Source organism: Pomacea canaliculata, linkage group LG3, assembly GCF_003073045.1.
Source record: "Pomacea canaliculata isolate SZHN2017 linkage group LG3, ASM307304v1, whole genome shotgun sequence".
Lineage (NCBI taxonomy): Eukaryota > Metazoa > Mollusca > Gastropoda > Architaenioglossa > Ampullariidae > Pomacea > Pomacea canaliculata.
Genome location: NC_037592.1, coordinates 18,096,594 through 18,116,753, shown reverse-complemented (window position 1 = coordinate 18,116,753; position 20,160 = coordinate 18,096,594). Strand labels below are relative to the sequence as shown.

The 20,160-nt window shown below is 38.3% G+C and overlaps 1 protein-coding gene across 1 annotated transcript; it reads right to left on the bottom strand.

Moving 5' to 3' along the window:
- Positions 1 to 13,668: 13,668 nt before the first annotated feature.
- On the bottom strand, positions 13,669 to 19,857 carry LOC112559541 (G-protein coupled receptor GRL101-like). Its single transcript, XM_025230874.1, has 3 exons — positions 18,761 to 19,857; positions 17,365 to 17,869; positions 13,669 to 16,700 (listed from the first exon to the last, which is right to left on the bottom strand). The coding sequence occupies exons 1-3, from the start codon at positions 19,456 to 19,458 to the stop codon at positions 14,640 to 14,642; spliced, it is 3,264 nt and encodes a 1,087-aa protein (XP_025086659.1). The 5' UTR covers positions 19,459 to 19,857; the 3' UTR covers positions 13,669 to 14,639.
- Between the last annotated feature and the right edge of the window lie 303 nt (positions 19,858 to 20,160).

The window sequence follows — 20,160 nt, the reverse complement described above, 5'->3', positions numbered from 1 at the left end:
TTTCCCAATACAGCGTTGTAACATGTAATTACTAAACCTGAGATTACTGCTGCGATTAACTTCATACGATAGCGGGAGCAGAAAGCAGGAGAATGATAAGATCACTGAGCCTCAGTTCAGGTCACAGAGCCTCAGTGAAGATCACAACTATCATATGTATTTTCCCAGAAAATTCTCAAAATAATTGACAATGAATTATTACTTTTAATGTGTGCTTAAACTACTTGCAAGATGTTTAACTACTTGCTTAAACTACTTCCACATGAGGACAGACTATTTAAAATTATATTTAAACTTTTAAACTGTTTTTAAGTTTTCATTGTTCTGCATTACCAGAAAGCAAGACAGTACATTTTTTTTTTGGTTGTTGTTCCAGATTTGATGTTTTCATTCTAGAATTTTTTACACATTATTACGGCAGTTTTATTTATTAGCGATGTCACAGAAAAAGAGACAGGTTCTTGAAAAGATTAGTACAGTCGGGAGGGAGGAAAGTCACCTTGCTTTGGCAATGTTCCCACAAGGCCGTGGGGATGAAACAACAAAGGTCGTCACTGTGTCAAAGTCTGAAAACACAAAGAATAGACGCAAAGAAAGTAAACAACAAGCAGTTCAAAAACTACAGAATCGTAAGCTTAATCAGCCACCCAAAAAAAGTACTTTAATAGAATAAAACTGCTACCCGGTTTATCAAAATTGTTTGGTAAAGATGACAGGGAAAGATATTTAATGCAAATACTAATTATAAATAATGAAGGGTTACGAGTAGCAGTCTAAACACCTGCTGACTGGAATTGCTTTATTAGAAGACACTACTTCCCGTTACCATTTGAAGGTCTCTACTCTGCTCACAAAGATACATGCCTTTACACAAAATTGGCATGTAATGCAAGTAGAAGTGAAGCCGCTGACAACATCCTATTAACATCTGCTCCAAGATATCACGAAAGTAACTGCCTACAATGACGTCATGAGTTATCATTTCGGTTTACACAGGTGTTTCGTTCCCTTCATTTTCTGACAAATCAGCAAGCAGCGTCCATTCGAGGCCATATTTGTCTTAACAAGAGGTTCATTTATCACAGTGGTTTCTGTAAAATAAGGTGCTTTCCTTGAAGGGTAAGATCTGGGCCCCTCTGTATGACCATGAAGCTTGCCATCAAACTAATCCCTTCTGTCTGCTCCTTACTGGCAGTCCTTGCCCAGTGCATTAAGAATGTGCACTTTTTAGCGCCCGTTCTCGTGCAGAATCCATTTACACTTTCCCCCCTTGTTGTCACAGTGGCGCCTCTTGCCCAGTCTCCTTGAGTACTTTTCACATTTCTGTCTGCAGCTCGAGGACAGACCTAAAAGCTGAACGCCGCCATGCTTGTCGACACCTGAGATCTTACAGCTCCTGTGAATTTCTGAGTTCAGTTTGCACGTCGCCTTCTCCTCCGTTTGTCAGCCTCGTGCTGCTTGATGTCGGCAGTCCGTCACACCGTGCGTACACTTGCATCTCTTTTACAAGCATGTGCAGGCATGTGTGAATCACGAGACTTATCTAAATGTTCTAATTGTATATCGAAACATGGACGACAAATTTCAGGTGACACTCTGATGACATCAGCTTTGAGCTTGTTGGCTGCAGTTGGCTGTTCGCACTAGAGCGGCAAACTCGCATCAACGTTTGTTAACCTTTGATTATTGCCGTCAAGCTAATCTTGGTGGATCTCCGGTGCCTGTTCCCCACCACCCCCATTACTGCTGTTAAAAGTCTTAAGTGCTCTAATTGTCTGGGTTCTTTCTCACTCTCTCTCTCTCTCATTTTCTCCTTTTTTCTCCTTTTGTCTCTTTTTTTTCTTCTTGTTCGTTCTTGCTCTATTATCAACGATACAAGACTTAATTATGATAGTAATGATTTATATAATTTATACTCGAAGGCTAGCTCAATAAGCAGCTTGGTAGAAGTAACACAATGATGAGTTAGAGGTCTGGTCCTGCACACCCATATAGCGCAGGGTTAGGGTTAGGGTGCGCAGATGAGTTGGTGGCTCAGTCATTAATATATTAATGTAGCAAACCACATTATAGCAAGTGACAGAAGAAAAACCAACTTATTATAAGCAATTTAATCCCTGCTCTCTAACACATTATTCTCGTGACTTTGGTGAGATTATTACTTACCACCTTCTGCATGCGACACACATCCCACGGTAAAGAATTGTTTACTTTGCACTCCGCGAGCGACCCAATTAAAATTCGTTGAGATTTTCGAGAAAAAAAAAACAGCTAATAATTAATTTAAAGTTGTCACTTTATTTGTGTTTTTTATAATATACAGGTGTCCCAATTACCTTTAAAGTTTCTTTTTGACAACTGTTCAATAAGACACGTCCTAGCGTAAGATTCGATCTCCAGAGCCAGCGTCCTGGAGTGTGGCTCGACCTTATAAGGGAGACAACCTCTTTTTAGCAATTCGTGGTGACGTATCATTACGTCCCCTGATAGACTGAACGGCGACAAAGTTGTTGGCTCTGTGGCTAAAGTGGGACTGCGAAATTCCAATATTTAAGGTTCAAATTTTTCTGGGTACAGGGTTGTTGGTGGCTTTCTTCTGGTATCTTCTGAAAGGCGGTGAAGGAATTTTTAAGATGAATCCTGATGCAGAATGTGTGCTCGTGTGACTTTAGATATGTAAAGTGGCTTTGTTGATAAGGGAAGGTGTTAATGAATAAACATCATTGTTAATGGTAGTAGTCAGAGTGAGATGCAGAGAACTGTGTTCTGTAGAGAAGTTCAGCCAGTTTAAGCAGGTCGGATCCCGCTGTTTCTGCGAGAAACGTAAAAATAGAAACGTGATGCTGAACCAACTGAAGCTTCTTTGTCAGTTAATTGTTCTCAATGACTTTTTTATCTGGCGGTATGTCATCGGTGCAGCTCTGATTTTGTTCCCTGTGTCTTACCTCATAGAAGATAATCTCCCTTCATTGTTTTTCGTCGTAGTCATTTTACTACTTTGCCACATCTTCATGAACTTAACCTAAAAGACTTAAAGAGGCAATCATGGTGATTGTAATGACAGTGATGATGACGGTCGGCGTTGTCGAAGTTCCTGTTGTTATATCACATTTATTACATCATTCCAGAGCCGTTAAACTTACTTTACCAGCAAAATCACTGAATTATTCAGGTTACGCATCCTCTTCTTAAACTGAGGGCTGTGGAGAAGTGAAGTACCGGCGATGTTTCAAACCAGTCTGCTCACAATACGCACTTTCGCAAATCTCAAATACAAGCGCTGAGAATTACCAAAAAAAAAGTCTATCACGTGTAGTGAAAACATCTACAAGAAAAGCCGACTTTCTATAAGTGAGTGGAGATAGTGCTCATATTCTACATTAAAACGCTTAGCCCCTCGGATTAACGAGCTTATTCGGAGTATTCTGATATATTACACTTTTTGCAGTAGTATAATACATCACTAGGTTGGTGTGAAAACTATAACCGTCTCCTACACGCAACATACATCCTGAAACAATTTCTTTTAATACATGCACTACACGAGCAACATCATTAAAATTTTAAACTGTATTTTAAGTGATACATATTATTTCATGCACGTGAGAAGTTGTTTGATAAATGTTCAAAAAGACCAGGGGTATAAACACATTGAGAAACAATTTATTTGTCTTTGCTTTAAATAAAAATTTTACTTTGGCATCTGTGTCACAAAGCTCTACTAGACTTTCTACTTGCAACTGCTATTGCTACTTTTTTAATGATTTTTTTTAGAAGAAATTACCATATTTTCGCCGCTCTTGGAGGGCAGTCATGCTTTCCAACCCCACTGAAGCCCCACCTTTCCCCTCCAGGTAGAAGTGTATAGTAAATGTGATTTCTTTAAAAAAAATGAACATTAAACTTTTCGATATATTAATTCTCATTCCCTATAACAGAAAAACCACTGTTATTCCTATTCACTCTAAGGTTTGGGCTATTTGCCGACACCACTTGAAGGGGAGATTACCATGTGTTTTGCATCTCTTAGCGAGATGTTTGTTGCTTCCCCTAGTAGATGAGACGACAAAAATCAGGAATAAAAAATGTGGGTTTTTTAAGCTACTTAACATCGAGAAACAGTCTCTTGAAATATTAATACTCATTTCTTAGAACAAAAAACTGAAGGGGCATAAAAGCCTGGGAAAATGTTTTCGATCAGAGATCGTACAATCGTAAATTATTTCCGGTCCTATGGACAGGCTCACAGCGCTTTACACAATGAAAAAAAAAAGATAAAACAGACACAAATGCATGCACAATCTTTGATGTGGTCACATTGAGACATGTGGTGTCGAGTGGTCCCTTTGTGACACAAACCAAACGAGTCACAGTCGTCACTTTTTTCTTCCAAGCACTTGTACAGGCGAATGTTTGCATGTAGATCATTTTTCTCAAGCGGTGAGTGCCACCGCAATTCTTTTAAAGCTAGATAAATATGGCTGTTGTTGCGATTGTCGGCGTTGTCGCTCAAGCTTGTGCTTATAACTACAGTTGCGATAGTGTGGTTAATGTGCGACATGAGATGTTGCCACCAGTTACAAGAGAGTTGTTGGGCGGCGTTGGTGACAGTAAAATAACGTAGTGCTTGTGACGACTTTGGTGTCTGTTGACGTTGTCATCATACGACAGGAGACAGGGCACGTGGTTCTAAAAATTTCTATAATAATGCGATAAAACTGTCCAAGATAATAATTAAATTCATTATAATTTTCTTCATCATTATAGTTATTTGTCTTGGAAATAGTCGTAAAATATTTTTTAGTACTATTAAAGAGCAATAGGAACTATTGAATAATTATTTTATAGGATAGGCAAAAATTATTTATCAATGTTATTAAATAATTTTTGTATTTCATTAATCATACACTTTAAATATTTATGTTTTATAATAATGTCCTATATTTTTATAATTTAAGCAATAACCATCAACGACTTTATTTTTTATTATTTTAATTTTACTGGTTACCCTAGCAGCATCGGAAACCATAAGCTCAAGGGGTCCACCAAGTTTGTCTTGATCCGACTGTGATACAGGGGGTCAATCTATCGCAATGCTTGACTCGTGGGGCATGGCGCTGTCAGCGCATGCGCACATAAGCCAAGTTCCACGCTCGCCGAGGCGAAACCAGAGTGTGGGAGATCATGCCCACATATAGGGTCGTGACCCCTAACAATGGCAATGACTCTTCGCCATGGCGTGCTACATACGACCACATGCGTGCAGGCAAAGCCGCCATTTTCAAATGTGTGAGTCTACACTTTTCCCAACAGAAAGCTTCTCAAGCGGTCAATTTCTATACTGATACATGTGTTCGACGCTTCGATAACAGTACGTATAATTTTTATACTCTATATTAACATAGTTATATGAGATTTTAACTACAGAAATGTCCAAATTTAATGCAGAATATCATTCTAGAGAAAAAAAGATTAAGAGTACACATTTAACGCAATAAATGCACAAGTTTTCCAGACAGAGGTAGAAATCGTGCTCAGCAGTTCTGAACGCTTGCATTTGATAATTCTTTAGCCGTTAGCAATGGAGAGAATTTGAGCTGTCAGAATTTCCTCAAATTGCGATTACGAAAGTGGAACGTAACAGAGCTTCGACAGTTCCGTCTGTTTACTAGTACGATAGCGTTAAAATGCCAGGTTTCTTCGGGCAGTATAATATTTTTTTCTCTTATTTATTGTGGGTTTGGTTTTTTTTTGTCTTGCAAGTCCTGGGCTGTGTGTGAACTATGCTGATTATTAGGCTCATAACCTTTCATGTTTATTTGTTCAAGAAGCAGTGTTTGTATGGTAAAGGATTTTTGGTGTAAATGTACTTGCTTTTGTCACATATTGCTGATAATGTTGACAGATTTGGTCCTTTGGACTCTTAACTCTGCCTCTCAATTTTATAAATTTTTAGGCTAGCTTAAACGACTTTTTCAAACACAAACTTTCCACTGCAGCAGCTAATTAAGAATATTTGTCAAAGAGCAGCATAATGGATTGTGTTCCCAGTGGTGAACCAACAAAAAAACTTATATAGATAGCCCATTGACAACTGATTGTGACTGGAAGTATCATTTCAGACAACTTTAATGGTCTTTTTCAAACAAAAAATCATAATAACTGCATAATGGTCAATAATTTATTTTACTGTTATTCTAGATAGCTGGCTGCTGGCATTTTAAGATGAAAGTGGTCACAGGTGTGCAACTTCCCACTACAATCTATTGAACCAGATGCAAGCTTCATTAATTAGAGCTATAAAGCTGATTCCTCATGTCCTATGCTTCCAGTTCTCCTGCACAAGTCATTAAGTAAGTGCAATTTACTTTTTGATTCATAATATTCATAATCCTTGTGCAGAAAGAAAATTTATGAAGCATGTGACCATTAATGGTCAAAATGACTTCTATGTTATTGTGTGCTGCAGATTTAAGGAAGGAGAAAAAGATAATACCTGAACTGTTTGAACACAGTCATTACACCACAGATAGTGTAGCTTTTGTTGTGATGCTGCACTATGAGTGTGTTATTATTATACTTTTGATCTTGATTTGTGAAATCTTATTTGCCTTCTATATTTATTTCCATGCAGGTAACTACCAAGAATCTAGCTGAATCTGCAAGGGACAAAAATGTCGGAGGTGGAGAGTGATGAAAAAATGCTCCACTCAACCCAAAAGGATACGGATAACTCCGATTAGATTTCGGTCTGTTTTCATTTCCTCTGCTTAATTTTAGGGAATTTTTTTTGGTGGACATCATGTAGGGACACAAGGCTGTGTCCTCTTTCTGGTAAAATAGCATACAGTGATAAACAAGTTTTGTACAATAACAATAAAATGTTCTTTAAAAAATGTTAACAACCTATCAGCAGCTGACAGTTTTAAATGTACTAAGCTGAAAAAAGTTTATGCAAATGTATTCATTTGACACAGGGATGCACAGCTAACAGCGAAGGAGAGAAGGATGCCGAGGAATCACTATATGCTGACCATTCAGTTATGCAGCAATGTCCACCACCATTGCCATACTCTTTGCCACTAGTGGTTGGCACCATCTCAAGGGTGTCCCCAAGTAGCAGCTTTCAAAAAAGGACTGTTTCACCTTTGCCTTCACACCCCCAGCGCCTTCCGATTCCATTGTCTGGTTTTCAGCCTGCCAGCATAAAGACCCATAACCCTTGGAAGGTAATTTAAAGCCATTTTGTTTTATAATCATTTTAGCTTTTTTTTCTTCTTACCCTTGGCCAAGAGTTATGAACAGTGCTTTTATGAGTTAAACTGGAAGAGGAAAATCCCAGCCTTTTGCCATAGTGAAAAAATTTGAAACAAATATGGATCACATATCAAATAGATATGACAAATGGTAAAGAGTAACCAAAATTAATGGTATTTTTCCAGGCATTGTGAACTATAGCAAAGCTAGCAAAGATCAGTATTTTACATGTTTTCTGCTATTGTGTTCTTAGGTTAGAACTAAACTAGAGAAAGTTGGGATGCAACAACTGTCTCTTCTGGAAGAGATGAAGAATGATACAAACAACCTTAAAAGGATGTTTACATGGATGGAGGAACAAGAACAGGAAAGGCAAATGACACGGGAAATCTGCCAGAGGGTTCCAGTCTCCCTTAACAATCAGCAGAAGATGTAGAGAGTCTTGAGGGAGATATGAAGACAGACCATAAAAAAGGACATGCTTGGTATGTGCTTTATTCTGATTTGTTAGTAGGAGGAGTCAAATCTTTTATCTGATTCCCTTTAAAGGTTTCCATACCATACCATTCATTGTATAAAACTAATGACATGTTTGCAGTACTAAAAAGTAATAAAGGCATTGTTATGGTGGCATTGATTAGAGCAGATAGTAAATTTTCTGTACCCACTTTTGCTTGGTTGTATGAAACTTCCTGAATTGTTGCTGTTTTTTTTTTTTTGGGGGGGGGGTGTCTTTAAATACTAGTTGTCATAACAGGTATTATAATGTTGCCCACTGCAATTTTTTTTTAAATGATGTGTATTTATTTTGTCTGTTTTCAGGAATGCCATTCGGTGATGCGTCGGGCTTCACATTAAAGCATGTAGTGAGGGGCATTCTATCTGTGCTATTTTCAACTGAGTTGGCCTGATCTTACAACTTCAATGGGACTCAAGAACCACCCCTTCATTTTACAAACAGTTCAGGGTAAGGATTTAAATATTTGACTCTGTGTGTGTGTGGTGTATACGGTACAATTAATACATGCCTGTCATAAAATAGGACTGTTTGGATTGTTTCTTTATCTTTTAGTTATGAACCTTAACCTTTGACTCTGCTAGGTGCAGACAAGAATTTTCATGAGTCATAAAAAAAAAAACATGACAGGAAGATAAATCAGGCCTGGAGAACTGTCCCTACCTCATTTTATTGTGATTGAATTACATTGCCAAAATAAAATATGGACACATGTTTACCGCAATTTCTAGTGACTGTAGTCCTTTAATCAGCTGGTAACACTGTGTAGAAAGGAATTAAATGACAGTTTATAGACATCTTTACAGTTCCCATGTATTGAGATTGTTTTTGAAATTAGAAATTTCCAGAGTTTTTCTGCCTATAGAAATTCTAACTGAAATTCAAATGCAGTTCCACTTGTAGTTCCTTTCTGCTTATAACGCTTTAAATTTTTATGCCACTTTACATATCTGTATAATTTGCTTGTACCTTTCTTTATTTCACATTATATTCTGGATTTTAGGGTCAGTGACCTACAAGTGATTACTTTTTATGCAGACCTCATATTCTTATATTTGTTCTGTTTTTAGATGCTGCAAGAAAAAGTTATCCTGAAGCTACGAATGCTGACCTGCAGGTGCATATATCAACTTGGTTAGATGGTGCTAGGGATCAAGAGAATGGCAGAAGGGAAAGGGTTGAGCACAGCCTATACGTCAGTTAATTGTTCTGGGGTGGAGAACAAGTAAAGCTGATGCAACTTTCTACCTACAGTTGTAAAATTCTTGTACATAAACCTGCATATACTAAATCTGGATTTATATAATTATATAAAACTGTGCTGTGATTATTATTTACTCTAACCCATTAATTTATCAATGAGGATATTTTCACCCGATCCAATAAGAGATGTGTTGTGGTAAATTCAGAATCATTTATATGTTTACAGTTCTTTTCTAATACCTTCTAAAATTCTTGAACATAATTGTGTTTCAAACATGTGTTTGATGGTTTCCTTTTCTTAGTGATAAAGGTGCAATTTAAAATTTTAATCTGTTTTAAAAGATTGTAGTTAATACCATAAGCTGCAATCCAACCTAGAACCTTTTATAGTTAATTTCATGACTTTGATTTATTTTTCGAAATGTCTATTAAAGCATCACTCTTTTTTGACAGCAATTCAGTTCATACTTATCATTTGATATATTGTCATAGATCTTTGAACCTTTTCTTTGGGAAAATGTAATTAGTGTTAAGGAAACTGCAATTTAATTTTAATTGTTTTGTCAATGGATACATGGTTTTGCATCGTTCTACAACTTATAATTAAATAACGAATGTTGCATTAATATATCAAGAGGAAACATCTTTTATGTATGCAAACAGACAATGCTTTAAAAAAATTATATATATTTTTAAAATTATTTTTTTTTATCAGTTTGCTTTTTATCCTTATTTATGATAACATTTTTACCTTGATAAATGATAAATTGTTTATGTATACAAATGAGACAATGCTTTAAAATTTTTTTTATATTTTTAACATTATTTTTTTATTAGTTTGCTTTTTATCCTTATTTGTGATAATATTTTTACCTTGATAAATGATAAATTGTTTATGTATACAAATGAGACAATGCTTTAAAAAAAAATTTTATATTAAAAAAAATTTTTTTAGTTTGCTTTTTATCCTTATTTTACCTCAATAAACGCCAATAAATGACAAATCATGTTTGTTTGTTTTTTTATAACATTTTGCACTTTTGTGCACTCTTTTGCTGCTTGTTATATATATATAATTATTGCAAAATACACAAATTATTAATCCATTTGATATTGTATTTTTTAGGAATTTTGGCATGTCTTGATTTAGAAATATGTAAATCAGGATATGCCGAAATCCTAAAAATACCAATAATCTGAAGATATAAATAGTGGGATATATAAAAAAAAAAAGATGGACGTACCCATGAGCCATCAGGGTTGACTAGCGGTCACAAGGGGGAGAGAAGCGTCCCACGCTTGTTTCACAGGTAAAACCGACATGACCCCGTTGTTACGGCCCGGTTTCACTTTCGCTATGGGTCGGACGCCATTTTGCCACATGGCCCCCGGATACTCAAGACATGTGTCCCACCTGTAGCCAATATTCCTTTGCTGCTGGGGTATGTTGGTTCACCATATAGTTTATTATTTTTATTAATTATATCCCTATGCGCATCGAGATCTAAACTTATATAGATCCTATATGGGTTACCTATATTGACTCTTACCAACCAAGGGCCATAACCCCTAATAATGGCACGTGACTTTTAGCCAATGATGTACTACGTGCTCGGAACTGCGCGCCATTTGCAAAGTTGTTTCTACACTTTTCGCAGCAGGAATTATAAATAAGCTTCTTCAGCCGTCAATTCCAATACTGATACATGTGTTGGACTCTTCGATAACAGTACGTATAATTTATATACTCTAAATTTGCATAGTTATTGAGATTTTAATTCCAGCAATGTCCAAGTTCAGTGCAGAATATTACGCTAAGAGAAGAAAGATTGAACGCTTGCAATTTGATAATTCTTTAGCCGTTAGCAATACAGAGAATTCGGAGCTGTCAGAATTTCCTCAAATAAAATGCGATTACGAAACTGTAGATCATGAACTTTACCATTCGAAAGCAACAGAATTTCGACAGTTCCTTCTGTTTACTGGTATAGTAGTGTTAAAAGGCCATGTTTCTTATAGGCAGTATCATAATTTTTTCTCTTATTTATTGTTTTTATTTGTTTGTTTGGTTTTTTTTTGGTTTTTTTTTGTCTTGCAAGTTTCGCAAAAAACTGAAAACCCATCTGTTTCTTTCAAACCAGTCTTAAACTACCAAGATACACTTCTACTTCTGTCTACATTTTTTACTTTTCCTGGTGTTCTATATATTTGTTCACTTTATTTTTTCTTCTTTTGTTTTTTTTTTTCTGCGCAGTGAGCATTCTTTGGAATGGATACCTGCGCATTACAAATCGCCATCATCATCATCAAGTCCTGGGCTGTGTGTGAGCTTTGCAGATTAGGCTCATAACCTTTCATGTTTATGTGTTCAAGAAACAGAGTGTTTGTATGGTAAGGGATTTTTGGTGTATAATGTACTTGCTTTGTCACAAATTGCTGATAATGTTGGCAGATTTGATCCTTTGGAGTTACTGTGCCTCTGAATTTTATACCTTTTTAGGCCAGCTTAAACTTGTTCAAACACCAAACTTTCCGCTGCAGCAGGTAATTAAGAATATTTGACAAAGTGCAGCAGAAGGATTGTGTTCCCAGTGGTGAACCCAAAAACAGCTCATAGAAATAGTCCATTGACAACTGATTGGGACTGGAAGTATCAATTCAGACAAATTAACTTTAATGGTATTTTCTCTACAACAAATGGTAATGACTGTGTATAATGGTCAATAATTTATTTTACTGTTATTCTAGATAGCTGGCTGCTGGCATTTAAAGATAAAAGTGGTCACAGGATGTGCAACTGGCCACCACAATCTGTTGAACCAGATGCAAGCTTCATTAATTAGAGCTATAAAGCCAGATTCGTCATGTTCTATGCTTCCAGTTCTCCTGCACAAGTCATTAAGTAAGTGCAATTTATTTTTTGATTCATAATATTCATAATTAATTCTTCTCTAGAAAAAAATTTATGAAGCATGTGAGCATTAATGGTCAAAATGACTTGTGTGCTGCAGGATGAAAGAAGGAAAAAAAAGACAATACCTGAACTGTTCGAACACTATAACATGTCATTTTGCAACAAATAGTGTAACTTTAGTTGTGATATTGCACTATAAGAGTGAAAGTGACTAAAGTGATTATATTAAAGTGAAATTTATGCTGTGATTTTGATCTTGATTTGTGAAATCTTATTTGCCTACTTTTTTAAATATTTATTTCCATACAGATAGTGTGGCTTTGGTTATGGTGCTGCACTATAAAAGTGTATTATTGTTAAAGGAAAATTTATGATGTGCTTTTGGTCTTGATTTGTGACATCTAATTAGCACCTTTGCCTTCATGCCTCCAGCGCCCATTGTCTGGTGTTCGTCCTGCCAGCACAGGGACCCACAACCCCTTGGAAGGTAATTTGAAGTCATTTTGTTCATAATCATTTTAACATTTTGTTTGTTCTTACCCTCGGCCAAGACTTTTGAACAGTGTTTTTGTGAAATATAACTAGAAGTGCAAAATCCCAGGCTTCTTTTGCCATAGTGAAAAAAAATTGAAATATATGGATCACTATTTTACATGTTTTCTGCTGTTGCGTTCGTTGGTTCCAGGTAAACAAGATAAACTACAGAAAGCTGTACAGCATATACTGTCTCTTCTGGAAGAGATGAAAACTGATGTGAAAGACGTGAAAAATAGGCTTGCGCGGATGGAGTGCCAAACCGAAGAAAAGGAGCTGACATCTTCCACAAGGGTTACAGTTTCCCTTAAAATCTTCAAATGATGTAGAAAGTCTAGAGTTGGATTTAAAGACAGATCTAGGAAAACGAACACGCTTGGTATGTGCTTTATTCTGATTTGTTAGAAGGAGGAGTCAAGTGTATTGTTGCTATTCCCTTTAAAGGTGTTCGTAGCATTTAATTGTATAGAACAAATGACATGTCTGCAGTACTAAAAAGTAATTTAAGCAATAAACATAAACGATTTACTTTTTATTATTTTAATTTTACTAGCTATGTTGGTTCAACATATAGTTTATTATTTTTATTAATTATAGTGGTTCAGGGATGAAATGCTGAGCAGTTTTGTGTTGTTTTTCTTTGAGTATCTCCCAAGTTAATGTCAGTTCTAGCATTTCTTCGTCTGAAGAATTATCCAAACCATATAGAAGAATTGGTTTCAATCTGAGACATTGTTAGGCTGTCGTAGTGATCACAGGAACTATTGATGCATAAAAGTAAGGGAGGCTAGTGAGTGTGACTTGGCAATGCAGTTACTGCCCGTGCATTCGCGTTCCCGTCAGTCACTTTCTCACGACGGGTACGTCTACAGAGACGCAGTTTCCATTGGCGGATCTCAAACTAACATGACAGTTCAGCCAATCGCCAGAGTTATTTTATCTCAATTAGTAGAGTCAGACACTAACTGCCCCAGTCACCATGGCAACTGCAGAACGCAGTTTTACTGCGGAATAAGAACATAGCTCAGAAGTTGCATAATACACGCGTTTGACTGCCTCGTTATGCATGTGTTTACAGACATGGTTCATCTGCTAAAACTGGATGAAGTAAAAGACACAGGTATTTGTTTTGTTTTTGTTTTATTTGTGTTTTGTTGTTGTTGTTGTTGTTTTAAGCACATTGACTTGCGGTTCTTAAACAATATTCTGAATATCTCAATGAAAATTTGTATGTGATTCTCTAACAAATAGTTTTGCTAATAAAAATGTCCTAAGACACAGAAAACATTGGAATACTGTATAAGCATTTGAGCATAAATCTAATTATTTATATCTGAAAGTACAGTTACATAGTGTAGGATCCTTTTGCAATGATATGTTATGAAAAGTTATGAAATCAGGCATTAATGTACATTTTGTTTATTGATGGTTGTGTACAAACCTTGGCTACGTCCCTTTATACTTATTTGATTTATTTTTAGAACAATGACTCACAGCAAGCAGAAAGTTTCATCGCTGTGTACTTTGCTGCACTTGTTTACACATGCCACATAAAGTAGTGCACTAAATGCATTAATTGCTTTGCTTTACAATAATACAAAATACACAGATATATATATATAAATAAACACATACACTGTAACTTATGAAACGGCTTAGAGATCTTTTTTTTTCACTTACAATGCTCAAGGTGTATTTACACTGGCATTTATAGATATTCATGTTGCAAGCAATTTCGTTTTTGTTAAAACCGAAAATGTCCAAAAACATAATTTACGTTTATCTCCATCTCTAAAAGCATTTTATGTAAATATTGTCTAGATAAACTGACACAAGGATCGTAAATCTTTATGAACAGTTTTAAGATAAATAATGAGCTCTCCGCATACTGATGTAGCCAACTTCTTGCTTTAAATGTTATTGTGTTACAGTTGTTTGAAATTCTGATAATAAGTGACTACTGAGTTTAAGCTGACAAGGAAATGCGATTGAAAGAACGGTCTGCAAATACAAAATCTGATCGTCCTGAGCCGGTCCAACATTTCCACTGTCCTACCAAAAAATATCAATGTTGTCTGCATCCACAGTAATTTAAACAAGTCGGCAGGAGACGAGTAGGCCTTTGTTCTGCAGAATTCAGCCAGGTGAAATACCGTCAGCTCCTGCTATGCCAAAATAAAAGGAGAACAAGTAGTCAAGCAAAATAAAAGTTTCTTATTGATAATCAATTCCACTTGAGTTTGAACATTTCTTGCGACATGTTTTTCTGCCTAAATCTTTTTGCCTACTTTCTAACTGAAGCCATTTTCTCAGTTCTTCTTCTCTCTTCTGCTGCATATATTCTGAAATAAAACTGTAAGAATACAAGAGGGGGTTGAGAACAGAAGGTAGAGGCAAGACAAAAATAATCAGGTTGACTCCAACATTACTGGAAAGAAAAGGTAAAAGTCCAAACAAGTTTATACACCAACAAGTAGCATCCACTGCATCAAGGAGGTTAACTCTCCTCGCGATGATCAGTTCTCTCGACTTTGGTCTAGTGTCTGAAAACAGCAAGTTTGTGGAGAAAAGTGTCCAGAATATGAAAACATTGCCAAAAACGATTAAGAGGACAAGAAGAAGATTAAAAACAAATACGACTTTAAGAGCGACGATTTCCTTCCAGTTGTCTAACGTATCTGTAGGTAGCGGGATGCAGAGTCCACTCTGACTGTACATGGTGTCGGATGACGGGGCTTGTAACACAGATAAACTAGCAACACACAGTCCTGCCACCCAGCTCATTGTACACACCATCCAGCCCGCACTCCGGCAAAATCGAGCAGAACTGACCGGAAACACAATAGCGAGTAAACGATCTAGAGTAATGAGGCAGACAATAAAAGCTGAGGCTTGTCTGGAAAGAACAGCCAGGAACCCGGCCAACCTGCAGGCAGCGCCATTTCTCCAAGCCACGTCCAACCACAGGTAGTGGCCGAGGAAGGCCTGGTCAGCAACACTAATTATCGTCAAGTACATGCCCATCATAAGATCAGCCACACACAGATGTATTAGCAGCATGTTAAAGCACACAGCCATGTCTACTTTCCTTATGTAGGTGTGGTGCAGCAAGATGAGTGTGTTTCCAGTCACAGCAACAATGGTGTAGACGGACACACTTGCTCGAAGCACAGTCGAGCCCAGAAGAGAATCGCAAGAGGAAATTCTGTCTGGTGGCGACACACACTGATTGAGGTCAAAGTTTTCAGGAAGGTTGGCTGGACAGCACATCCTGTAAGTGTCGGCGTACACAGCATGAAGCTTGCTCAAAGGTCTGAACACACGTGACGAGAATGATGACAGGGGACATCCTCTCAGGTCAAGTGTTTGTAACTGTGTCAGCAGCAACAGACTGTCGTCTGTAACACGCTCTACTTGCGCGTTTGTCAAGTTTAAATGTCTGATGTTAGGGAAAGTCTTGGAGATGGAGTCGTTCAGCTCAGGCATCTTCACGCCGGAAAGGTCAAGAGCATGTAGAGTTGAGTACACAGTGGGTGTGGGTCCTGTAGGAAGCAGGGACGTGAGAGGGTTGTCCGCGAGGGACAAGGTCTCCAGTCTGGGCAGCTTATCCAGTAAGTCACTGCTTATAAAGTGAAGAAGATTGTTGCTCAGATCCAGTGAGCGCAGGTTGGGGAACCCCACGCTCGGCGCATGCGTGAGGCCACACTGGGCCAGACTGAGGTGGATCAGCATCGTGTTGTCGCTCACGTCACTAAAGGTCATGACCGAGCCACGGGCGTCGAGAAACTTCAGGTCGAGATACTGGTGTGCGGGGAAGCTGTCTGTGCAGGTGAAGGCCAGGCCGTGACACACACAGGTGTCAGGACAAGTCAGGTTACACAACAGTTCATCGTCTGCCTGCGGACACTGCGGCCAGCTGTCACACATGTGGTCAGCGTGCACACACACGCGCGAGGCGCGACAACGGTAGTAGCCGGGACAGGTGTAGGTGTCGCAGTCAGCTTCGTCCCCTTTCCCGGGACAGTCGAATACACCGTTGCAACGGACATACACAGGGACACAGTACCCATTAGGACACTGGAAATGAGTCTCTGGACAGGAAGAAGTTTTGTTTAACGGTTTGACCTTAAACAGGCCGATGTTATTTATCTCAACCAGTCCAGGAGGTGCGGAGGTCTCTGGTATGAGTTTATACAGCTCAAAGGAACAAAACTTTTCATCTGTTTGGTCGTAACACTGGGGATGATGGTCACATTTCTGGCTCTGCAATATACACTGACACAGAGAGGATGTTTGTGAGTACCCTATACCCAAGTGTAATACTGAGAAGAGTGACTTTTTTAATGGCTCGCTAAGTTTCCAGCCCGCATCCTATAAGTGGGGAGATTATTATGAGTAATTATACCTCTTGGTCCTTTGCCGAGGTACACCGTTTTCAAAATTGCAGTTCCTGACTTAATTGAATAACATTTTCTAAACATTAAAGCTGTTCTAAAAAAAAACAAATTTTTTTTTTATAAATTTTTAATTCACTCCTATGACATTTACGTGCGCTGCTCAAGCTCGCATGCCTTAAATGTGCTTATGGGAATGTAACTCTTGTATATGCAACTTAAGTTTTTAAAAAAATTGTTTTCTAACATAGTGTTTTATAAAACTGTTTATTTAAAATCTCAAAGTATTTAAATAATGAATGTGTTGTGCATCTGGTCCCTGACCTGGTTTTAGACAAAGAGATAACTTTATTACCCATGAAGTCATGGGGCAATGTTTCGATATCTAAACTCTTTTGCAATGGCCGCGGCCTTAAATACCACAACAAATTGTGGACCACATAAATAGGCTTCTAGTTATCTTTTTGGCGAATCTAGTTCGACATGGTCAATATTTTATACAAAAACCGATACCGACGAGGGCAAAAATAATAATCTTTTGATACCTGACCATTATCACAGTGGAAGTCGTCAACATTACAAGGTGGAAACTGGCAAAAGTCCTCGTCACTGCGGTCGGAGCAGTCGGCGCGGTGGTCACACACCAAGGTGTAGGGCACGCGTTCGGCGCCGCTGTCGCACGTGAAGGCCGGGGGGACCGGCACGACCGGCGCGCTGCAGGACCACAAGGTGTCGTACCGCTCCTCCCAACAGTCGCTTCTAACGTCACACGCCAGGAACGTGTGCGTCACGTGCTGTGATGGGCAGGTCACATGATTTTTTTTCCAGATGTCTGACGCTGGCCGAGGCATTTCTACTTTTTGAAAAGAAGAATCAGATGCTATCTCACATGGGAACTTGTCGATAATTTGTCTGTAGCAATAGGTCATAAAAATATAGCGGCTTTTAGTGAATGAATAAAAGCCACACGATTCCTTTCGATTGAAACAGAGATCTAAAGGTAGCCAGTAGGCAGCAGCGCCGTCTGCCGATACCGCCGTCTGCTGATACCTGTCACGAAGAAAAAAAGATGACTGATAAATCTGTGTACAATATACTATTTACCAAAATATTGGTGGATACCGCTTTCCGTTGTCGAGATTCAAGCATCAGCACTGACTTCAGAGGCTCATAGACATCCCGAAAATCGAACATGGTGCTGCCAATTCCAGTACAATTCACGAAAACTCTGTGGAGACTGTTGACACCGTGAGGTACCTGAGCACTGTTGGTGATTGTCAGCTTAAGTGGGCTGTAAACACTGATCATATTGTTAATGGTTGCTTGGCCCTATCTTGAGAAGTGATACTTTTCTACTGGTTGACAAAGTCAAAAATCGTCCACGGTATTAAATTTCGAGGTATTAGTGTTCTGTGTTGTAACTAAATGGATAAAATAATAACAGTTTTATGTAACAGTAGCTTCAACTATGTCCCATGAAGTCTGAAATATTTGAAATGCTCAACCTTTCTCACTGGGCTATATATAGTACTGTGACGTCAGCTTACGTCAGCAGCGGCCTGGCAGTGGTACTGCATTACATCAGAAAATGACGCAATAAACTGTTGATGACCTTTGCGTGGTTGTATTATGCCATATGACGTCATTGTATGTTTATTTAGGATGGTTACAGTCCACCTGTTACATGTACACGGGGAAACATACAACACCAACTCTCTTAAATATCTTCCAAACCAGAGCAAATAAAAATCTTCATGGTGATGTTCGTGCTCAGCACACAAAGATACAACACATTAGGACTTTTTAACTCAATAATAATTTTAGTATTAACCAGTTATTATTAATCAGTTATTAAGCAGAATGTATTGGCTAAAAAAGAACTAGAGAACTTTTTACACAAAAAATGCTTAGTAAACCTATGGTCAGCAAATTAACACTTACATGTAAAGGCCATAGGGTACATATCGATATCCAAGGTAGACAGTGTCATTTGGACGAAAATTTAAAAGACTTCTAAATGCTCTCCACTCTGGTGGCGTTTTCATGGTTGCCAGCAGCATACCACGTGACAAGCAAGTGTTTTGCGCTTCCATCCAAGTCACCGATCGTGGCACGGAGATGTACTGCATACAGCTGATGCCTGTCCACAGCAAGCCCTGACCACACACGTCACTGGTGTACGGACACTCAGCCTCGTCCTCGCCGCCCACGCACTCAGTCACCAGGTTACACGGGAAGTGCTGGCGGTAGTCGGACCAGTGCTGCACGGAGCAGTTCCATCTCCCGTCTGGCATCTGTTTTATTAGAGAGTCTTCTGGGTGAAAGGAAAACAAAAGCCTGAATCCAGGAAGTGGCGCAGACATTTTCCAAGAAATATGTAGGTACATCACATCAGCAATATGCAGGCTAGGCGGACGCGTCGGGCTGCTGTTACAGATGCTGAATATCATATCTTTGCTGGAGTTTCCACCCATAAATAATTGAACAGCGCCGTACGAACAAGGTAAGATGTGATGTATAAAGCTGACCATCACCTGATGACTTTTGGGAACTCGTATTTCAGTCCAGCTGCCCGCAAAGTTTCTTGATGGAGGTACTAAGACAAAACCTTTCGGGCGAATGCACACACGCACGCGCATACACACACATACACAAAATGATATTCATTCCAATGTCATACCTCCATAAGACCACACAAAAACAAAAACAGTCTGACACTGATTATAGAAGTACAGGTTTGTGTGAACATTACCAAGCGATATAAGCCAAAGACACGGTTTCAGTTTAACTGCTGCGGGAGTAGCGACATTATTGTCTGCCAAAACAGACTGTTAGCCAACGTTAGCTGCAAAGCTGACCAGACATTTATTTAGATAGGTTTCAATCACTAAAACCAAAGAAAAAGTCAACAGCCACCAGATATTACCCAGATTTAAGCACACTCTGTCACGCGCTTCGTTTCAGAAGAAGACAACACGGCTATTTTTTAATGATTGATAATAAAGCTAAAGATATTTCATCATCAATCATCATCATCATCTTCGAGGCGCGGAATCTGCAGGGTTCTACAAACTAGTCTACTGTTGTATTTGAACTCCATATGAAGCCATTATAGTCTTCTAAATTCATTAATATTTACTCGTTTTCTCATATAAAGCGCAGCCTTTTCCACACAGTCGTGAAATATCTGTACGTACGTTTTAAAAACAAAAGTAAAAGATGTTCAGGAATTTGGAGGATAGATGGAAATGTGTCCAAGCTGCTTCACAGATGCTCGGTCTCTGTTTTGTTTTCGGTGATGTTGCATTTGGTTAAGACGAAATGTTTGGATAGCAGTTAAG